The 18,369-nt window shown below is 47.6% G+C and overlaps 1 protein-coding gene across 3 annotated transcripts in view; it reads right to left on the bottom strand.

Moving 5' to 3' along the window:
* Positions 1 to 18,369, bottom strand: part of MED23 (mediator complex subunit 23) — a 1,372,437-nt gene that overhangs the window by 1,293,104 nt on the left and 60,964 nt on the right. For all 3 annotated transcript variants that reach the window (XM_069606687.1, XM_069606688.1, XM_069606689.1), the window contains exons 6-7: positions 17,113 to 17,211; positions 15,575 to 15,676 (exon numbers count right to left, since the gene is read on the bottom strand). In XM_069606687.1, the coding sequence (XP_069462788.1) occupies positions 15,575 to 15,676; positions 17,113 to 17,211 (201 nt within the window). The remainder of the gene's footprint in view (positions 1 to 15,574; positions 15,677 to 17,112; positions 17,212 to 18,369) is intronic.

The raw sequence follows: 18,369 nt of genomic DNA, 5'->3' as shown, positions 1-18,369 counted from the left end.
TATATATATATATATATATATATATATATATATATTAAAAATACAAATACATTTATTTCAAGGCCTTTGAGGTTCAACACACAATAAATCACAGTAATACTTCTAAGCTAACACAATCCTATCAAAATACATATATACAAGACCAAAGGGGCCTAAAGGGTTAATGCACGAAATGGGTCCACAACCTAAAAAGGGAAGGAAGCAGGTGGTGCAAATAGTCTTTAGGCAGTGCTGCATCAAACACAATCCTAACTGAAAGGCAGTCCAATCCCTAAAATGAGAGGATCCTAGTGCTCAAATGTACTTGCGATGATGGCGCATGCGGTAGTGCAGATGGGCGAAACAGGGTCTTTTGTAGGGGCTGTAGCAGCTCAGGAAGGTGGGTCAGGTGATGCAGAATAGGTTGCCACTACTCGTGGAGGATTTCTCCTTGAGGGCAGGGCAGATTCCCAGAGTTGGGAATAGTTCGTACTAGCGGTGGAAAGGAGAGGGGCCCTCAGGGGCCACTCGTGCGTAAAAATGGATGTATGCGCTAAGAGTCACCAGTAAGGGTTGCAATTACTCACCGACACCCGGCGCACTCCGGACCAAACTTCGGTAGTCGAGTCCACTTCGGTTGCAGGTTCAAATGCGACAATCTTGCGGCTCTACGGCTTTCAGCAACGAAGTTACAGCGTTGATTCCCAAACAGGACAGTGGCGATTTCTCCGCTCCTGGTGGATGGATCAGGCCAGTTCCACTGTAGCAGGCTTCAGGGCACAGAGGGGCACAGCTGCAATGAACTTGCAAAGATCGTCAGCACGGCTGGGTGACACGGTAACCGTCTATACTCCGGTTTGGGTGCTCTCTCTTTACTTCAGACCTGTGAACGCCAAGTGTACGAAATTCGGTGTGAGAGTGCCGTGAACACAGAGCTTGCGATGTATCAAGGGCCTCCCTGAAACGGCAGCGGTATCAGAGCAAAGGCCCTGCGCAAGCTGGTCAGCCCAGTGGTTGGCCCAGGGACACTTCCGAGAAGGCTTACTTGCAGTGTCTTATGAAGGTGCTGAGAATAGTTGGTCCCAATATTCCAATGTGTCGAAGCGTCTTCGCAGACCTTCTAGGACTACCAGATGCAGAGGGGTCCAGCGGGGCGACAGCGGGCTCAGGGTGCCAAACCTTCCAGCCGGTCACCAGCGGTTCCTCGACTCGGCTTCTTAGTTTCAGGATACTTGGATCCTATCCTTCGTTCAGTGAAAAATCCAGAGATCAACATGGTATGGGTGTTTGGAGCCTTCTCTTATCCGAAATCTCCTTCGTGCCAAAATGAAGAGGACACAATGGGAGATCTGCTCACATACAGTCATACCATAGGTGGACCAATCATGGGCCATGGTGGTCCCAGGCATTCACAGCACACCAGACTCTGGCACCCAGGATGTGTATTGGAACCAGACAGTCCAGCCCCCATCCTGGAAAGCACACGCAAAAGGCATGCAGAAGCCCGCGAAAGCTTGGCGTTTTGTGGGAGAATACATGCCCAAATAAGGACGGACCCGGGTCGGCTCGACCTGGGGAAGGTGGAGAGGCGAGATGGCCAAAGGACAGGACAAAGAACCTCGTGGCATGGCAATTTTGGAGCCAGGCCACCTATTTGTGCCAAACGCAGTAACCGCAGTTTACCTGGCAGGAAAGGGTTAAAAATATATGAAAAGATAAGCTGCCACCAGCCCTGTCCAGCGCACACCTGCACTTCTCCTAAAAATCCTTTAGTGTATCTAGGGCCTTTAGAAATGATAGGAAGACCCAAGTGCACTATACTGGAAGGTACATTGTGCACTTGCAAGATGTTGGAGAAAAATTGCAACATTGGCAAGGACTAAGGGAAACAAAGTCTCCCAGTACGGACTGTCTTTCATGTCAGTTTCCCCATAATAAAGTGAGCGAAAAGCCCAGGGGAGTGCTGCAGAAGGCTGTGCTCCTCTGGCAAACTCAAGTCAGACTATGGTGTTTAACAGCAGCAAAAAGTTGGGGGTGGGGGGGTACACCGCTGGAGGGAAAATTACACATGAAATGGAAATCTTTCCTAACAGTCCCCCTTTCACTAATCCAGAATAGGACTGCGAGACTTATCCTTGGCCTCAAATCCTGGGACTGCATCTCTCCTGCCCTAAAGTCTCTCCACTGGCTTCTGGTTGCTGCGAGGATTAAGTTCAAGACCCTATGCATCATCCTTTCTGGGGTCTGGGACCCCGCTACATACAACTCTCTCTCTCTATATACCTCCCAGCTAGAGCCCTTCGGTCTTCTAGCTCCAATGCTCTGCAAATCAGACGCTTTTCCAAGCAGAGTGGGGGTAGATCTCTCTCTTTTCCACGGGAGCCTTCCTCTGGAATGGCCTCCCTGCCCCTCTCAAGACTTAAGCCAGATCTTAAGTTCCGGAAGCTTCTCAAGACCCTCCTTTTCTTTTCTTTTCTTCCTTCCCTTTTCTTCCTTCCCTCTCCCCTGCCAATTTCCCCTCTGACGCATTGACTGGCTGCCTGGTTCCTTCCGATTCATACAGGGCACCAGGCCCTCCTAGCCCAGTCTATCCCAGCACCTCAGTCTCCCCTGAGCTCCTCTCACCCCCACCCTAACCTGCCCTTGCCCAACCGGTCTCCCTCCCCCTTCACTAGCCTGGCTGGGCCTACACCCCTTTTGAGCCCATCCAACCCAGTCCTCGCGCTTGGTGTGTGGACCTTCGTTCCCCTGCACTCTCTGAACTCCGCTGGCACTTGTCCTCCTGGCCTCCCCTCATCACTCGCCTAGGCCAGGGGGGCCCTTTTCCCCCCCTCTTCCTCCACCCAGCACTTCTGCGCTCTCCACTCCTACCTGCACTTCCTTTCTTTCTTTCTTTCGCATCAGCGCATTCCGCTCTGACCGGCACTTCCCCCTCCTCCCCACTCCCCAGCACTTCTTGTTACTGCACTTGCACAATCCGAATGACACAATGTTAAAGGATATTTGTATCGCGCAGTTTCACTAACGGAGTGGTCCCCTGGTGCTCAAAAAGGGGAGGGGGCGAGTTAGTAGGAATAAGCTGGAAAAGTTCAAGAGCGCAGTGATGTGCTGTTGGCAGCCTCAGCCCGTTGGCTGGGCTTGGGGTGTTTTACCGTCGGTAGTCGTCGTGTGCTGTTGTGCGAGTCTATGTGTTTGTTTTGTTGTTGCAGTGTAGTGAAGTTTGTGCAGATTGTTGCGTTGTAGGCTTATGGTTGTGTTTGGTTAGAGTTTGAGAGGTGTATGCAGAGGGGTGAAATTGTTAGTGGATTGGTTAATTGGCATTGCTGTCCTTGCAATTATGTCTAGGTGTGATGCTTGCTATCATTCGCTATTCCATCTGAGTGTGGCTCTTGCTAATCTTCAATATCCTATCTAGATGTGAGGCAGGCTAGTGATCACTATTCCATCCAAATATGGCACATGCCAACATTCAAATTTCTATCTAGATGCGATGCGGGCTAAAGTTCAGAGTTCCATCTAAGTGTGGCGTATGCTAACATTTACATTTCTATTTAGATGCGACGCAACGCAGGTTAATCCTCACCAGTTCTCTCTAGGTGTGGCGTTAGTTAACATTCGCAAGTATGTTAGTATGTAATGCAAGGCAACATTTACAGTCCAGCCATGAATAGATTTAGGCTGGTGGTCACAAATCTATCTAAGTATGCATGGTGCAGTCTACATTAAGGAGAGGTAAGGTAAAGTCAAAGTGGCTTTCTGGAGTACAGTAATTGCTCTACGCCCCACCCATGCCACACTTAGTTTTTGTTGGTGTCTGTTGACTGCTGGCTTCATTGGCTTCCCCTGCAGACACTTTCTGGAGCCGCCAATGTAGGAGCTGCCCTTTGCCTTGGGTTCCTTAGCCGCGGGGGCTGCACAGGCAGAGGGCTGCCCTGGTAGGCCCACCGATGGCCATTTGGCGATCCAGTCAGGGATGGTGGGTGGGGCTAGGAAGTGGGAGTTGTAGGCCCAGCTAAGATGGTGGGAGGCCCAAATGTCATGTTACTTTGCATTTATATAGCGCCTTGTGTACCATTGGTATGATCTCAAGGCGCTGGTAGGTTGAACACCCTCGGGAACCATAGTTCAAGTCAGTAGAGAGAGAGAGTCATAAGGTGCATGTGTGCACCGGATATGTGTGTAGCAGGTGTGGCACACGTATGATAGCTGCTTCTTAGCGCTAGGTGTGGTGGTTGGGAGATCAAGAGTATGTGTTCGTTCTGGCAGGGTGATACCAGACTGATTCTGGCTGTGTTAAGCCTGAGGAGAACGCCTAGGCTGGCGGGTGTGCCAGCTATGTTTAGTTAGGATGATGGGGGGAGTATGAGGCAGGTGTTGGTATGAAAACAGCTATACCGAATGTGTCATAGTATCGCTGTGTTCTAGTTGAGTGGTGGTGTATAGAAGAGAGTTAGCGTGGTGATGTGATATGGTGGTTTTCAGTAGGTGCTTGAGATCTAGCGCCTTCATGCTCCATGCATTCCATGCACCCCAACCGTTCCATGCGCTCCAACCGTTCCATGCGCTCCAACCATTCTTGCACAATGTCCATTTCATGCCCTCTATCTGTTCCATGGATTCTATCAGTCGCATGTACTCCCCTCAGTTCTATGCACTCCATCTGTTCAATCAGTTCCATGCATTCCATCTGATGCATGCAGTTTGTCCGATCCATGTATTCTGTGTAATCAGCCAATCCGGGCTGGCGGGAGTGGGAGGAACACGGAAGAGGGAGAAGGAGCAACCACAGAGTGCTGCCAGGGACTGGGGCCTTAATTATAGTGGAGGGAGCAACTAGTCAGGGACCAGAGGTCTGGGCAAGCAGCAAACACTCACCTCGGCCCGTGTTGGAAATGCGGGTCGAGCGTGAATAGCGGGTCTGTAGGCCCAGCTGAGATGGTGGGAGGCCCAATAGGAGCCAGTGTTGCCGGCAAATCAGCCAATCCGGGCTGGTGGGAGGAAGAGGAACACAGAAGAGGAAGGAGGAGGACACACAAGGTCTAGTAGGACTGTGTTAGTTATTTCTCATCCGTGTCCGACCCCCCTCTATTGTCTCGTTACGCCTTGAAACACCATTTGCTATATAGGCACATTATAAATACCCAAAACATAAAATAGATGTGATGCAAGCTAACATTCACAATTCTATCAAGATGTGACGCAAAGCTAATCTCCACGATTCTACCCCATTCAAAACAGCCGAAAATGCAAACTGTGACCGACTAACACAATTGGCTTGATGCAAAGTATGGTCACCATACACATCAAGGCTAGATTCAAAATGGCTACCTTCTACAAGTAGACTAAATACAGACTATGGCTGATGAGCATAAATAGGCTGAATGCCTGGGGAATGAGAGAAGTGAGTTAGTCAATGGAATACAGTAATGTCTGTACCCCTTGCCTACACCACACTTACCTTATCAGTGGGGTTCTTGGCGACCATTACCGTTTTTGTACATACACTGCGTTATTACTATGCATTGGAATAAGCTCTTTGGGTTAAACCTATGTTTGATTTTATAATAAAGTGCATATTTTTCAGTATACCAGAGTAGTTATCGTTTGGGGATAACTGGGGATGAAATGTATTTCACTACCAGCGTTCCTCCCACCCATGAGTTAAGCCTGATTGCTCTACCACAGCTATCCCTTGTTAAGGCAGTTTTTGTACGACCCTGTGTTTAGGACGCTACAACCACGAACCCTAAAGGGAGCTTAGCACACCGGACAAGAAACAACAGACATATCTATTAAAGAGTAGGTAACATGAACGGAGCAAAAAACCATAACTCTCAGATAAGAGTAGTAGGCCGACACAAAGGTACAATTAGTTCACACACAACTCTAGAAAATGCACCACACAGATTTGCTGAAAAATATATACTTTAAGACACACACAAAACTATCACGGCAAACTATTTCTTATAATACACAGTGATAAAAAGATAGCTCGTATGTTATAACAAGTATTGGCAATACCAACAGTTTAGTCTTTTGCGTAGGCATGGGAAAGGCACATGCCAAGCACTGGCGTAGTGGCATTAACTGGCTACTAATGGTAGCAGGTGCAAAATGGTGAAAGTACATGGGCATCTAATAGAAGTGCCTGCCAAATACACAATACTTATTCACAAGCCAAAACTGTCAGCTTTGCCAATGATTGTTTGTTTTTAATAGGACTTCAGCATAGTTCTTGTAAATAGTATGGTTGAAACCATACCTGGTTAAGACCTTTTTATTAAAATAGGACTTCAGCATAGTGCTTATAAATAGTATGGCTGAAGCCAGACCTGGTTAAGACATTTTTATTACACCAGTATCGCGTTTACCGCTACAATTAAGTCATTAACTCTCAGAAGACTGCTTTGAAAAAACACTGGTCGGGACTTCGATTGCAAAGTTTGACGGTAAGGCTTGATGAAAGCGAGCTCAAAGCGTTCCCATGAGGAGGTGATTTGGGTGGGAAGGGGCAGGAACTGGGTGGTAATGGATATAGTGATTAGCATGGCCATGGGCAGTCAATGGCTGGGCAAATAACCAAACAACACCTACAAGCTGTGTGACCCAACTCGCATGCCATTTTCCCCCCCATCTGTACTCTGATGGATTAGTTTCCGCTTGTAGGTGGCGCTATAGCCCAAACTAGAAACAATCTCTAAAAGGACTTCTAAACCTAATGTTTAGGCCCATAGGGGTGTGGGAAAACCATGGAACTACAAACCGTAATAAGTAGGTAGAGCCCCCTATAGTCCTACACAATTTTATACAGGGTCCTAAAGACACAACCCAACCCTGGTATGTGTGGGAAGCCCTAAATCTGGTGTTCAGCCCCTAACACATATAGGTGTGGTATGGGAGAAAAACCAAAATGTTTACCGGTGAGGAGAAATATGCTAGAAATCCCTAATGCCTATAACACCATTCTCATTCTACATTCATTTGGAGCCCTGCAGGTACTATATTAAAATTAATGCAAATGCACTCTGTTAATACATCACAGCCATAGAGTGTAGGAAACAATTTTAAACCAACGTAAAATGCTTTTAAGAATTATAAAATGTTATAAACTGTAACCTAGTTCGTACAGTTCAGTGAAAATTACAATGCTATCAAGGTTAGTCACAATGACAATACAGTCCCATTGAAGAAAAGTAGATAGAGCCCGGCTTTAAAAATAAATGTAAAAAATGAAGGACGAGTACTAAAATTGTAAAACTTGGTCCCAAGCTCACTGTGCTCCTAGGGGATACAGGAAAATGTCCAGGGACAGGAAAGTATCCCAGAGTAAATTTTACAGAGATCCATAGCAGGTTCAACGTTGCATAGGAATATAATGGGATCAAGAGTTTCATGTCACGTGGGAGACCGGGGTCTGCCGCTCCCTTTTCCTCCTGGCGAGTCTACCCGCGCGTTTGCGTCTGGGGACTCGCCAGGGGAGGAGCGTTTGGTGTTGGGGCCGGCGGTCTACGGCGCATGCGCGGGAGACCTCTGTCTCGGTTCCGCGCATGCGCTGTGGACTGGGCTCGCCTCCTCGGAAGGGCTTGCCTTCCAGGCCTCGTTGTGGGTTCGCCGGTGCCCGGAGACGAAGCGGCTTGCGTTCCAAGCCTCTCGGGCACCGGCGACCCATAAAAGAGGCCGCGAATCGATGCAAGCCGCGTCTCAACGCGGTTTGCTTCGCTTCGTTGTCCTGTTTACCTGCTACTTACCTGGGTCCTGTCTTGGGCTTACCGGCTACTTACCTGGGTCCTGCCCTGGGCCTGCCTGCTACTTACCTGGGTCCTGCCCTGGGCCTGCCTGCTTACCCCTACTTGGATCCTGTCCTGGGCCTGCCTGCTTACCCCTACTTGGATCCTGTCCTGGGCCTGCCTGCTACTTACCTGGGTCCTGCCCTGGGCCTGCCTGCTTACCCCTACTTGGGTCCTGTCCTGGGCCAGCCTGCTATTTACCTGGGTCCTGTCCTGGGCCTTCCTGCTTACCCCTACTTGGGTCCTGTCCTGGGCCAGCCTGCTACTTACCTGGGTCCTGCCCTGGGCCTGCCTGCTTACCCCTACTTGGGTCCTGTCCTGGGCTTACCAGTTACTTACCTGGGTCCTGTCCAGGGCCTATCAGCTTCTTACCTGGGTCCCTCCTTGGGCCTGCTTGCATACCCCTACCTGGGTCCACCCTGGGCCTGCCAGCAACTCTCCCGGGTCCACCCTGGGTCCGCCTACTCGGCTCCTTATAGGGCCAGTCTGCAAGTTATATCTGGTCTCCCTCATTCCTGTCTGGCCTACTCCTAAATCTGATCCTGTGGACTGTCGGAAACACCAGCACCTGCCAAGATCTCTTCTTTCTGCGGTGTAGACCTTTCTTGCCGCGCCGGACATTTTGACTACTGCTACTGTACTTGAGCCCTCGGAGTAATTGTCATCGGACTTCTTCTTGCCAGTGATCTTCACCAGGACAATGGCCTCACCTGTCTGTGCTTGCACAGTCCCTTTGTCACGTTAATCAGGAGAGTGCCTTTCGTGACATTGGAAGTCGGTCCATCCTCCACCCAGTTCCTATTTTGGGTGGTGGAGAGGCTGGTTCTTCGTGCCACTAGTTCATCTTTTCACGGGCTCCAGACTGGCGACCTCTGCGAGATCGACCACCAAGACATCAGGTACGCGGCCCTCTCGGGCTTCCCAACTTGACAAAGAGTCAATGAGCTATCCGCTTTAGGGGAGGTACGTTAGTTTAACCCACACAGGTGCAGATTCAATGTATTTATTGGATATTTATAAGGTGCTTATACAGCAAGACAGTGTTTCAAAGTCCACAAGGCAAAAGGGAAGTGAGCAAATAAACATTGAAATTTGAGAATGAATAAATAGAAACAAAAAGCGGTCCTACTAGGCCTTGTAACATTCAGAGCGTGCAAGTGCAGTGAAAAGAAAAAAAGGGGGGTGAAGTGCTATTAGGGTCACCCAGGGGGGGGGGGGGGTGTGTGTGTCAGAGTTGCCTGTTTGGGAGGAAACCGGTATGTGCATGGGTGGGGACGTTCCAAGCAAAGGTGGCAAGTTTACCATCTCAGAACAGGTTATCATGCCATGTTCATTCTGGAGAGGAGCGCCTGCCATCTTTTTTTAAATATTTGAAAGGAACTTGGGGTTGGTCACCCTGAGTTACCTGGGGGCAACCAGACATGGACTCCCTGCTCACTGTGCTCAGAGAGAGAAAGCTTCACCTCACTGATGAGGCCCAACAAGGCTAAAACATGTGTATGGGGTTGCTTTTAGTACTCTTGTTCAGAGAGGAATTGCCATAGCATTTCGGTGCTGGACTGCCCGTGTGGGCAGGACAAAGTGATATGCAAATGGATATTTCCCATCTGTGAAAGGTACAGTGAGCAAAAAGCGTGTGCTGCAAACTCATCTCAGAACAGGTTATCATGCCATGTTCTTTCAGGAGAGGAGCGCCGGCTACCTTTTTTGAAAAGTTTACCAACATGTAAGTGCAGGCTAAAGGCAAAGCAACCAAGAGGCGGTCTGGGCCCAGAGGGCAGTGCATGGGGGTGTGGGGGAGAATACGTGTGGCGATTGGGGAAGGCCAAATATTGAGGGAGCAGGCAAACAACCCAGCGATGCAAGGAGGGGCAGAGGGAAAGAGGAGGAGAAGATAAAGGTCTTGAGTTGTTTGCAGAACTTGAGGTGGTCCGGTTCAAGACGGAGAGAAAGGGAGGCTGTTCCAAAGGAGGGAGCCAGCTGAGGAGATCTTCCCTCAGCTCTCTACGTTTGACCAGCAGAGAGTTGGAGCAAGAGGATCGAAGGGATGTGGAAGGAGAGCATTTACTAAGAGAGCTGCAGGTAGTGTGGCCCCAGATAGCCTTTTGGATTATGCAAAGGGTCCTGAATTTGTTCCTTGCAGCAACCGGAAGCAAGTGGAGGGATTTTAGGGCTGGAGCGATTATGGTACCTGGGCTTGAGGCCAAGGAGAATTCTTGCAGCCCAATTCTGGATTAGTTGAAGACGACGGAGTGAAGAAAGAAGCAGGTTGAGGGAGAGCTCTAGAGACATTGAGATTCTGGATGAAGGTGAGTAAAGGGAGAATGCCTCTAAGGTGGTAAAGTTGAAAGTGTGCCTTCTTGGCATGGTTCAAGATGTGAGGAGTAAAGAAGAGAGAAGATGACCCCAAGGTTTCTGGCTTCATTGGAAGGAGAGGGGGGTTCGGGGGGAGCCCATGGACCATAGAGGGTAGCCAGAATGCAGGCGGGAAATGGGGAGTAGGTGTCCCGATGGGAAGAATCTCGGTCTTACTGGCATTAAGACAGAGATCATTGGAGGTGCACCACGACTGAATAGCAGACAGGCAGTCAGGGATGATGGAGGAGAAAGAAGAGGGGGAGGAAGAGAGAAGCTTGAAGAAGTGTCAAGTGTCATCTGCATAACACTGGAAGTGAGGAGAGAAGGCGTGCAAGAGGTGCAAGGTAGATGTTCAAAAGCGAGGGCGAGAGGATGGAGCCCTGGGGAACACCACATGTACAGAGAGTGGTGCTGGAGAAGGAACCCTGGAGCACCTGGGAAGGATGATCAGTGAGGAAGGAGGTCAACCAATCCATGACCTGATCGGAGATATGAGGGTATCATGGAGCCGCCTTGTGAGAATAGAATGGTTGACTGTGTCAAAGGCAGAAGAGAGGTCAAGGAGAATGAGAACAGCAGGAGAGTTAGAGTGTAGGTTTGCAAGCAGTTCTTCATGGGTGTTCAGGAGAGCGGTTTCCATGCCTCTGGATGCTCTGAAGCCAGATGGATGGTCATTTAAACAACCAGCAACCTCAGTGTGTTGGGCCAGTTGGAGGAAGACCAACTTCTCCAGGAGTTTCCCAAGGAAGGGTGTAGTAGAGATAGGGCGGTAGTTGGCCAGACACGAGGGGTCAGCTGAAGGCTCGTTTAGGAAGGGTTGCACATGGGAGTGCTTGAGAGAGGAAGGGAAAGAGCCATAGGCTAAGGAGTGGGTGCAGAAGTCGGCAAGAGCCAGAGAGAGGGAGGAGATGTGCTTAATGGTTCCGGAGGAGCAGGGCAATACCTGTTTGGATGAGACCTTAATAGAGCAGACAACTCTCGAGACCTCAGCCGTTGTCACAGGTGAGAAGAAGAAGGTAGGTGGGGTGGAAGAGAGGCCAAGGGAGGCAGGGAGTTAAAGGGGCGGGGTGGAGGAAGAAGCAAGGTCATAATGTCCTGGGTTTTAGAGGTAAAATGGGTAGCCAGTGCAGTACAGAGGGCCTGAGAAGGGTGAGGCAAGGTGGAGACTGCAGATGGATTGGCTAGTTCCTTGAAGATTTTGAAGAGTGCAGCCTTGTTGTTAGAGGCTCTGGAGATACAGGTCTGGATGTGGGCCCACTTTTTGGAGCAGACAGAGATGATATTGCCTTTGGAGTTGGCGACAGGCCAGTTTGTCAGAAGATGAACCCAAGGTCTGCCACTTCTGTTCAGCAGCTCTGCACCTGCTTTTCAGAGTGGCTAGATCAGAGTCATACCAGCTGTTACTCTTAGAGGCAGGTTTCAGGCAGATCCTCATGACAGGGGCAAGAATGTCAAGTATTAGTGATGGCAAGATGAAGACTGGCAAGGACAGAGTCAGTGGGAAAGTCAAGAGAAGGGCAAGAGGAGAGATGAAGGTGGAAAAAAGCATCAGCAGCTGACACACTAATTTCATTGGTCAGATGACTGTGAAGGAGGCTGGCAGTGCTGGTGGAGGCTCGGTCAAGGGCCCAAGAGGTCCCAGATGAGAGGAGGGAGCGGTCCGAATAGGAGAGAGGTAGTGAGAGGGTTGGAGATCAGCGTAGATGAAGGCATCAAGAGTGTGTCCGGCAGAATGGGTGGAGCCAGAAGGGAGAATAGCGAGGGAGGGAGAGGTACAGAGATCACAGAAAAATGTAGTGATAGGAACAGTAGAGTAGAGGTGGATGTTGAAGTCATCAAAAACAAGGAGTTTGGAAGAATTCAGAAGAGACGAGGTAAAAGGTAGCCCATTCAGAAAGGAAGTCAGACGTGGCCAGGGGGGGTCTGTAGATAGTGGCATTGGTGAGAGTGATAGAGTCAGAGCAATACCAAGCTTGCAGACAAGACTTTCAAAAGAGGAATAGGGCTGGGTATGAAAGAGGTAGGGACCCACTCAGGGAAGATCAGGGCTACTCCACCACCAGATCGGTTGGGCCGAGGCTTGGAGAGGGTCTTGTAGCCATCTGGAAGGAGGGAGTCATAAGCAGTGACAGAGCTGGCATTGAACCACATCTCGAGAGCGAGGATGTTTGGATGAAAGTCTTCAAGAAGGAGACAGACGTCAGAAGAATGTCTGACAGGAGGTAAAGGAGGTGCACAGAGAGAGGAACGAGGTGTAGCAGGAGAAGATAATAAGTGGATGAGGGCCAGCAGGTGCCGGTCGAAAAGAAAAAGATTGGGTTGATGACCCTGGGCCATGACAGTTCCATTGTGATAGACATTAATGATGCACATAGAGGATGAAAAGTACCACCATTAATAGGTGACGAGGAAAAAGGGGAGAGGGTAGAGATCAGATGAGAGGCCCATAGGTCAGGAGAGGGACAGAGAACAGGATATCAGTGACCGTCTGTCTGGAAGTAGCACTAATGTAGGTGTCAGCAATAGGTAGGCCAGGATTAGAGGCCAAGAGATATTTTTAAACTTTTTTCTTCCAGACTTCGTGAAAGAGGAGGGATAGGTGATAGTGTAACTAGAATAGATGGGGGCGTTGGAGAGTGGCATTCAGGTGGCTGAAAGAGGGATAGATGGCGTGGCTATACAATGCACAAGCTAATTCACCAGGCGGCCTAGCGGCCGAGTTCTTTAGGCACGCCTAAATTCGAATGTACCCAGAAAGTACAAATGCAGCACAAAATGGAAGATGCACAGATGTAAAGAAACTTCGAGAGAACTTTTGAGGAGGCACTAACAAGCAGTCGAAAACAAGCAGCGAGTGAGTTCAAGGAAGATGCACATAGTAGGTGATCAACAGGATCAGTTTACAGTTAGGCTAGAAGGAAAGGGAGCCAAGAGTCAGTGGCAACCAGGTGTGGGATTGTAGTTTAGATCCGGGTTGCTTACCAGTGAAGAGTCGAGGCAGATAGCTCATGGTCACCAAGTACAAAAGAATTGCAAGTTTGGTCATTGTACAACTTGGGATGTGGGTATGTTGCTGGAGCAGCGGCAGGGAGAGGGGCTCCATGTAGCTCTGGACAGGACCAGACATGGGGGCCTTATGGAGGGCCTTCATGACGTGGGCCGGCTCTAGCCTACGAGCTCGAGATTGGCCCTGATGTGGGAGTAGATGGTCAATTGGGCTGGAGGCAAGGCAGGCATCTGAGTACTCCGGTGATCAGGGGAGGCTGTGGCCATGAAGGAAGGTGGAGGATGGCCAAAGCAATGCACAGCCCAACTGGGCAAAGCGAGGCTGATGCTGGAAATCAAACCTGGAGATAGGTGATGAGCGCAGCTTCACAAAAAGCAAAGCCCAATAGGTGAAGTAACACAAAATGCAGCGGTTGCCACCACACTTGATCCATAAGGCAGAAGCTCTTCGGGGCTTACCTTGTGTTAGGTAATGGTGTTTCCTCTACCCTGCTGCCTCGTGCAGGCAGTGCAAAGCCATAGCGAAAAACCTCGGGAAGGTCAGAGGAGAACCGCAATAAGTGTTCCAGAGGCCGGCAGATGGAGCAAGAGTCCCAGAGGGAGACTAAGCAGAGCAGAAGGAAATCCAATTGAAGTCTATGTATGGGAATTTGCAGCAAAGACTCACCTCAAAAGAATGTCTACCCCGGACCAGAGGGACACCAGGGGGGAGTATCGTGAATAATCGCCCACCGGGGGACCCAAAAAGCTAGGTACTCGTGCCAGTGGTTTTAAGAAAAACGGCTTAAGTAACCCTAAAAACCCTGGTAAGTAAACTGCTAATTTCCACAGGTGCCGTTTCCAGGAATCCTTTGCAGGGACTTGCACCCTAAGCCAGAGACGAACCCAGCAACCAGGAAAGAAACAAAAGCTCTTCCCACAGTGTCGACCTTCAAGCCAAAGGTGACAAATTTGTCGAGGAAGGCTTCAGGAAGACGCTCACAGCAGCTGGGTGGACAAAAGATGAAGGTAGCACAGGAGCAAATGATCCGAGTACGAAGATGCCATCTGGAGAAGCCATCAGACATCTTAAACTGAACAAATGGCAGGGTAGTACAGTCTTAGCACCCCTCTAGACACCAGTAGCCACCCACAGCCAAGCAGATGATCCTGTCAGGAAACAGGCCAGAGAACTGTTCCAGAGTGGGGGGCTAGACCCAGGAGATGTGGGGAGACTGCACGAGTCTTCAGGCAGCCCAGGCAGACATTACTGAAGCAAAACAAAAACAGGATATGCCCATCCCATTGCACTTAGCAGGTTTTGCCAAGTGAGGGCTTGGCAAACACTGTGGGAATCTCGTGAAAGCGACTTCAGCAGCAGGAACAAAGTAGCAAGCGGAATTACTTTTTTTTTTTTTAAAACAACAAAAAAACACATTTGTACCCCAATGGCTGCCAAAAAGGTACATTGGGCTACTAACGCAGTAAAATGGCTTGCACACTTGGTGAAGCTAGAACTAATTTTTAGCTGCCACCAACCTACTCCCTAGAACCTGTGTAAGGTGAGGGGGAAATCACCCTAGGGCACAACTAAGGGGGCCCTAAGAAGCACCGGTGGGACTGGCATCCAAAAGGAAATCAGAGATGCAACAAAAAAAAAAAAAAAACAAACATACAAGTAAAACAAAGTTGACCTAGAAAATGGAATTCTGGCTAAACACCATCTACAGAGATTGATCTTTCATTTTGGTCGGAACACCAGTTTTTCCGCATGTTAGAAGGCAACACATATCTTACTTGAGAAATATTTCCCTAACATGCATATTGTTTGTTATTCCTTACCAGGGTTAGGTTTAGGTCGTGCAACAAGTTTGTCTATGAGAAGATACTTGTCCATCCCCAATTATGTGTAGATTTAGGGTTGCGTATGGGGTTGCTAATCTGTATGTTGGAGATTCCTGCCACAATCAATTAAAGGTGGTTAAAAGGGTACGTATACAGAGTGCCTTTCGGGGGAAGCAAAGTTGGAAGAGAAGTGTTTTTGCAAAAGGAGTAGGAAAGAATAAGGTCTGGCAAGTCCAAGGAGCGACGGAAAAGACTAAAAGGTGCACATCCCTAGATGCTCTGATAAGATGACTTAAGCATAGGAGGAGAATCATTAGACACAGACATCTGCTGGCACAAAAACCACTATTCAATATTGGTGAAAATATGCCAGACTTCTTATACCTGTTAACACTAGACTCCCAAATAGTCTGTTAAGAAGACTATTTATTGCAAAGGATTTAGAGAGGGGGTTTTAGCAATCTGAAATATCCTAAAAGGTGCATTAAGCGTGGTAACAATTTTGGCCCCAAGCAGCACTAACAGAAACCTTTAAGATTTTCATGACAACCAAATAAGCACACCAAACAAGAACAGTATAAAGAAAATATAAGAGCCTCTTCAAATCAGCATGTTCTTACCCAGTGAGGAAGCTTTCCCTCAGGGTAAATTTTTCTGAGCTCAGTTTCTGCAAAATAAGCAGGCAAGAGGCAAGCGTTTCTTTCGAGAATGTAGGCAACCACCTGAAAAAAAACATACAGGAATACATTAAGACTTAAATAAGAAGTCCTTTCAGGGAGGAGGGCATTTAAAGGAAAGCCATAACATCTGTGCAAAAACCTTTCTGGCTAGTTACATGGCCAGACATCTACTGTACTGAGGAGCGATTGTCCCTAAAATATTTACATTTCTTGGGTGCTGAAGTGGAAGGTCTGATGTTAATATGTTGTATATGGCAAACAAAACCAATTAGGAAAGCTGCATTAGTGTTGCTGCCTGTATTCTGTATGCACAAGTGGTCAACACTGAGCACCTACATTAGCATCAAGGGCTCAGGCCGAACAACTTTAGAGAACATCGAAAGGCAAGTGTGACTAGTTGACGCCAAGGGAAGAATGCATTCAGAAAAAAAAGAAAAGATGAGAACAAAAGACCTCTCCAAGCACATAAGAACAGTTTGATGAGAAATCTGTGCTCCGTTGAATTATATAATTGGGGAGGTCATCAACAGTTCACAGGGTACTTCAATTAGGAAAATGGGTGCTTGGTATTGAAATCTCCCACCTCGAAAAAAATCAGCAGCTTGAAAAAGATTACTCAAAATGTAACAAGAGCATTTGACAGTGATCAGGTGTCGCTATGGTGCTGATGCTGGAGGCCACAAGCAATAGCACATAAAATAGGAGAAAATCAAATCAGAGAATTAGCGCACCATCAATAATTTATGTGGTTTTATGCAAATCCATCCCATGCACAAAGTCTTAGGCTGAATAGGAATCTTTGCAATTACATTTTTTATTGTAGACGTTTTGAAAAAAAAAACCTTTTCAACATAAAACATTTTACAATCTTAATACAAAATTAAAACTAAATATCTAATTTAAGAGCAATGAATTTAAAAAAAGCCTGCAACTGCCAACCCATCAGTTATATTTTCAGAATACAAGCACCTTCACCAAAGAGATTTACTGTCAATCCAATTAACAGCGAGGAATAGCTTTCCCAAATGACTCATTCTTTGGACATTGAGGGAAGGACAATCCAAAATCAGATGTCCAACTGTTTCTTTTAGATCTCTGTTATTATAGAATCTACAGCAAGATTCTTCAAAATTCAGCATTCCCCCTCCTGGAATGAAACTCCTTGGTGAGTAGCAAGTTCCACTGAAATTTCATCAAAACGGCTCTATGTTGGAGATTTGTGAACTGGATGAGATACGGGGCGATTAATCCTCTTTTTTGTGTTTGTGTCCAAGATGACTCATTGGGGAATAACTGTGGAAAATATCCACTGTCTCAATGCAGCCTAAGTCATACAAAAGCTTTTTTACCTTTTCAGATAAAAAGGTGTTGATACCTATATTTCACTGAACGCCAATACCAGGTTGCAATGTTCCAATTTTCAAACATACAACATACACAAACAAGTGAAGGCACTAGATAGTGCCACCAAATATTACCTCTCTCGCTTCAAGCAACTGCTGCACCACTGCCGAGCTCACTGTGTTGGGAATGGTGTGGATTTTCTCCAGAATCACTTTCAGTAGATCTCGCACACCCTGAGAAAGCATAGTGTAGAATTATAAAACAAAAACATACTATATCAGATGCTTTCAGTAACATTTTTCCACCATGAAGGCATGTTGTTGCCTTTCAGTTAAACACTGGAGAATGATTTGCATCAGGAGTGCTCAAACTCCTTATCGAGTGGCCTTGATCCATGGCACAAAGAATACCAAGGCCTCTTGCACCTATAACATCCCTCCCTACATCTCAATTTCCATGAAAATGTGAGGTTCTCATCTGCATTACTCTTAAGGGGGAAGTTAACTTAAAAATTGTATTGTCTCAAAAGATGGGCCATAATAAAAAATATTTTAAAATAAAGTTCCTATGTAACTGGGAGCTTTTGCTCATTACAGCCAGAGTGTAGAGAATGCCGTCAGGCTCCTTCCTGCCCCGTGCTGCTGGTGAGTGCTTCTTTTTTTTCCTACTTTCCCCGGCTCCCCTGAGCTGGGGGAGCCCAGGAGACTTCAAGCGAAAGTCCAGGCAATTATAAATACAACAATGTTGTATTTATAAATGCCCTGCCTTTCATTTCAAGTCCCACCCTGGGCTTCCCCGGCTCGGGTGAGCCCTAGAGACAAAGCGAAAGTGCCGGCAATTACTTCGCCGGCCGAGTTATCATAATTGCAGCAACTTTCGTTTTCAGTTTCCCATGCTCAGGAAACTAGAAAATAAATTCATAGCAATTATGAAAACTCTGCTGGTGGCCGTCAAAGTATTTATAATTGCGATGCCTTTCATTTTATGTTTTCTGTGCTTCTCTGGGCTTGGAGAGCACAGACAACGTAAAATGAAAGTCAAGGCAATTACTGTGGCAGCCTCCTCTCTTCATGTTAAGCCGCAATAAGCAAAAGCTCCCTTCAGGTGACTTGCTTGATTATTTCCACGAGAGCAGGGCTTAACCTGAACAGGGGAGGCTGCTTCATTTCACACAATGGATGCCCCCATGTAAAAACTATGAGCCTTATTTCCTCAACGTACTACATAGGAACTTTCTTTAAAAATATTTTTATGAATATTTTTGATTATGGCCCATCTTTTGAGACCATAACATTTTTGAGTGAACTTTCCCATTAAGCCGGAGTAGTTAACAAATGAAACAGAAAGAATTTTAGACCTAAATCAAAATAAAGCTGGCCTTGATACTGGGC

The sequence above is a fragment of the Ambystoma mexicanum genome, chromosome 4p (genome assembly GCF_040938575.1).
Source record: "Ambystoma mexicanum isolate Mex_15411 chromosome 4p, UKY_AmexF1_1, whole genome shotgun sequence".
Lineage (NCBI taxonomy): Eukaryota > Metazoa > Chordata > Amphibia > Caudata > Ambystomatidae > Ambystoma > Ambystoma mexicanum.
The sequence above is the reverse complement of the archived record's forward strand: the minus strand, read 5'-3'. Positions and strand labels throughout refer to the sequence as shown.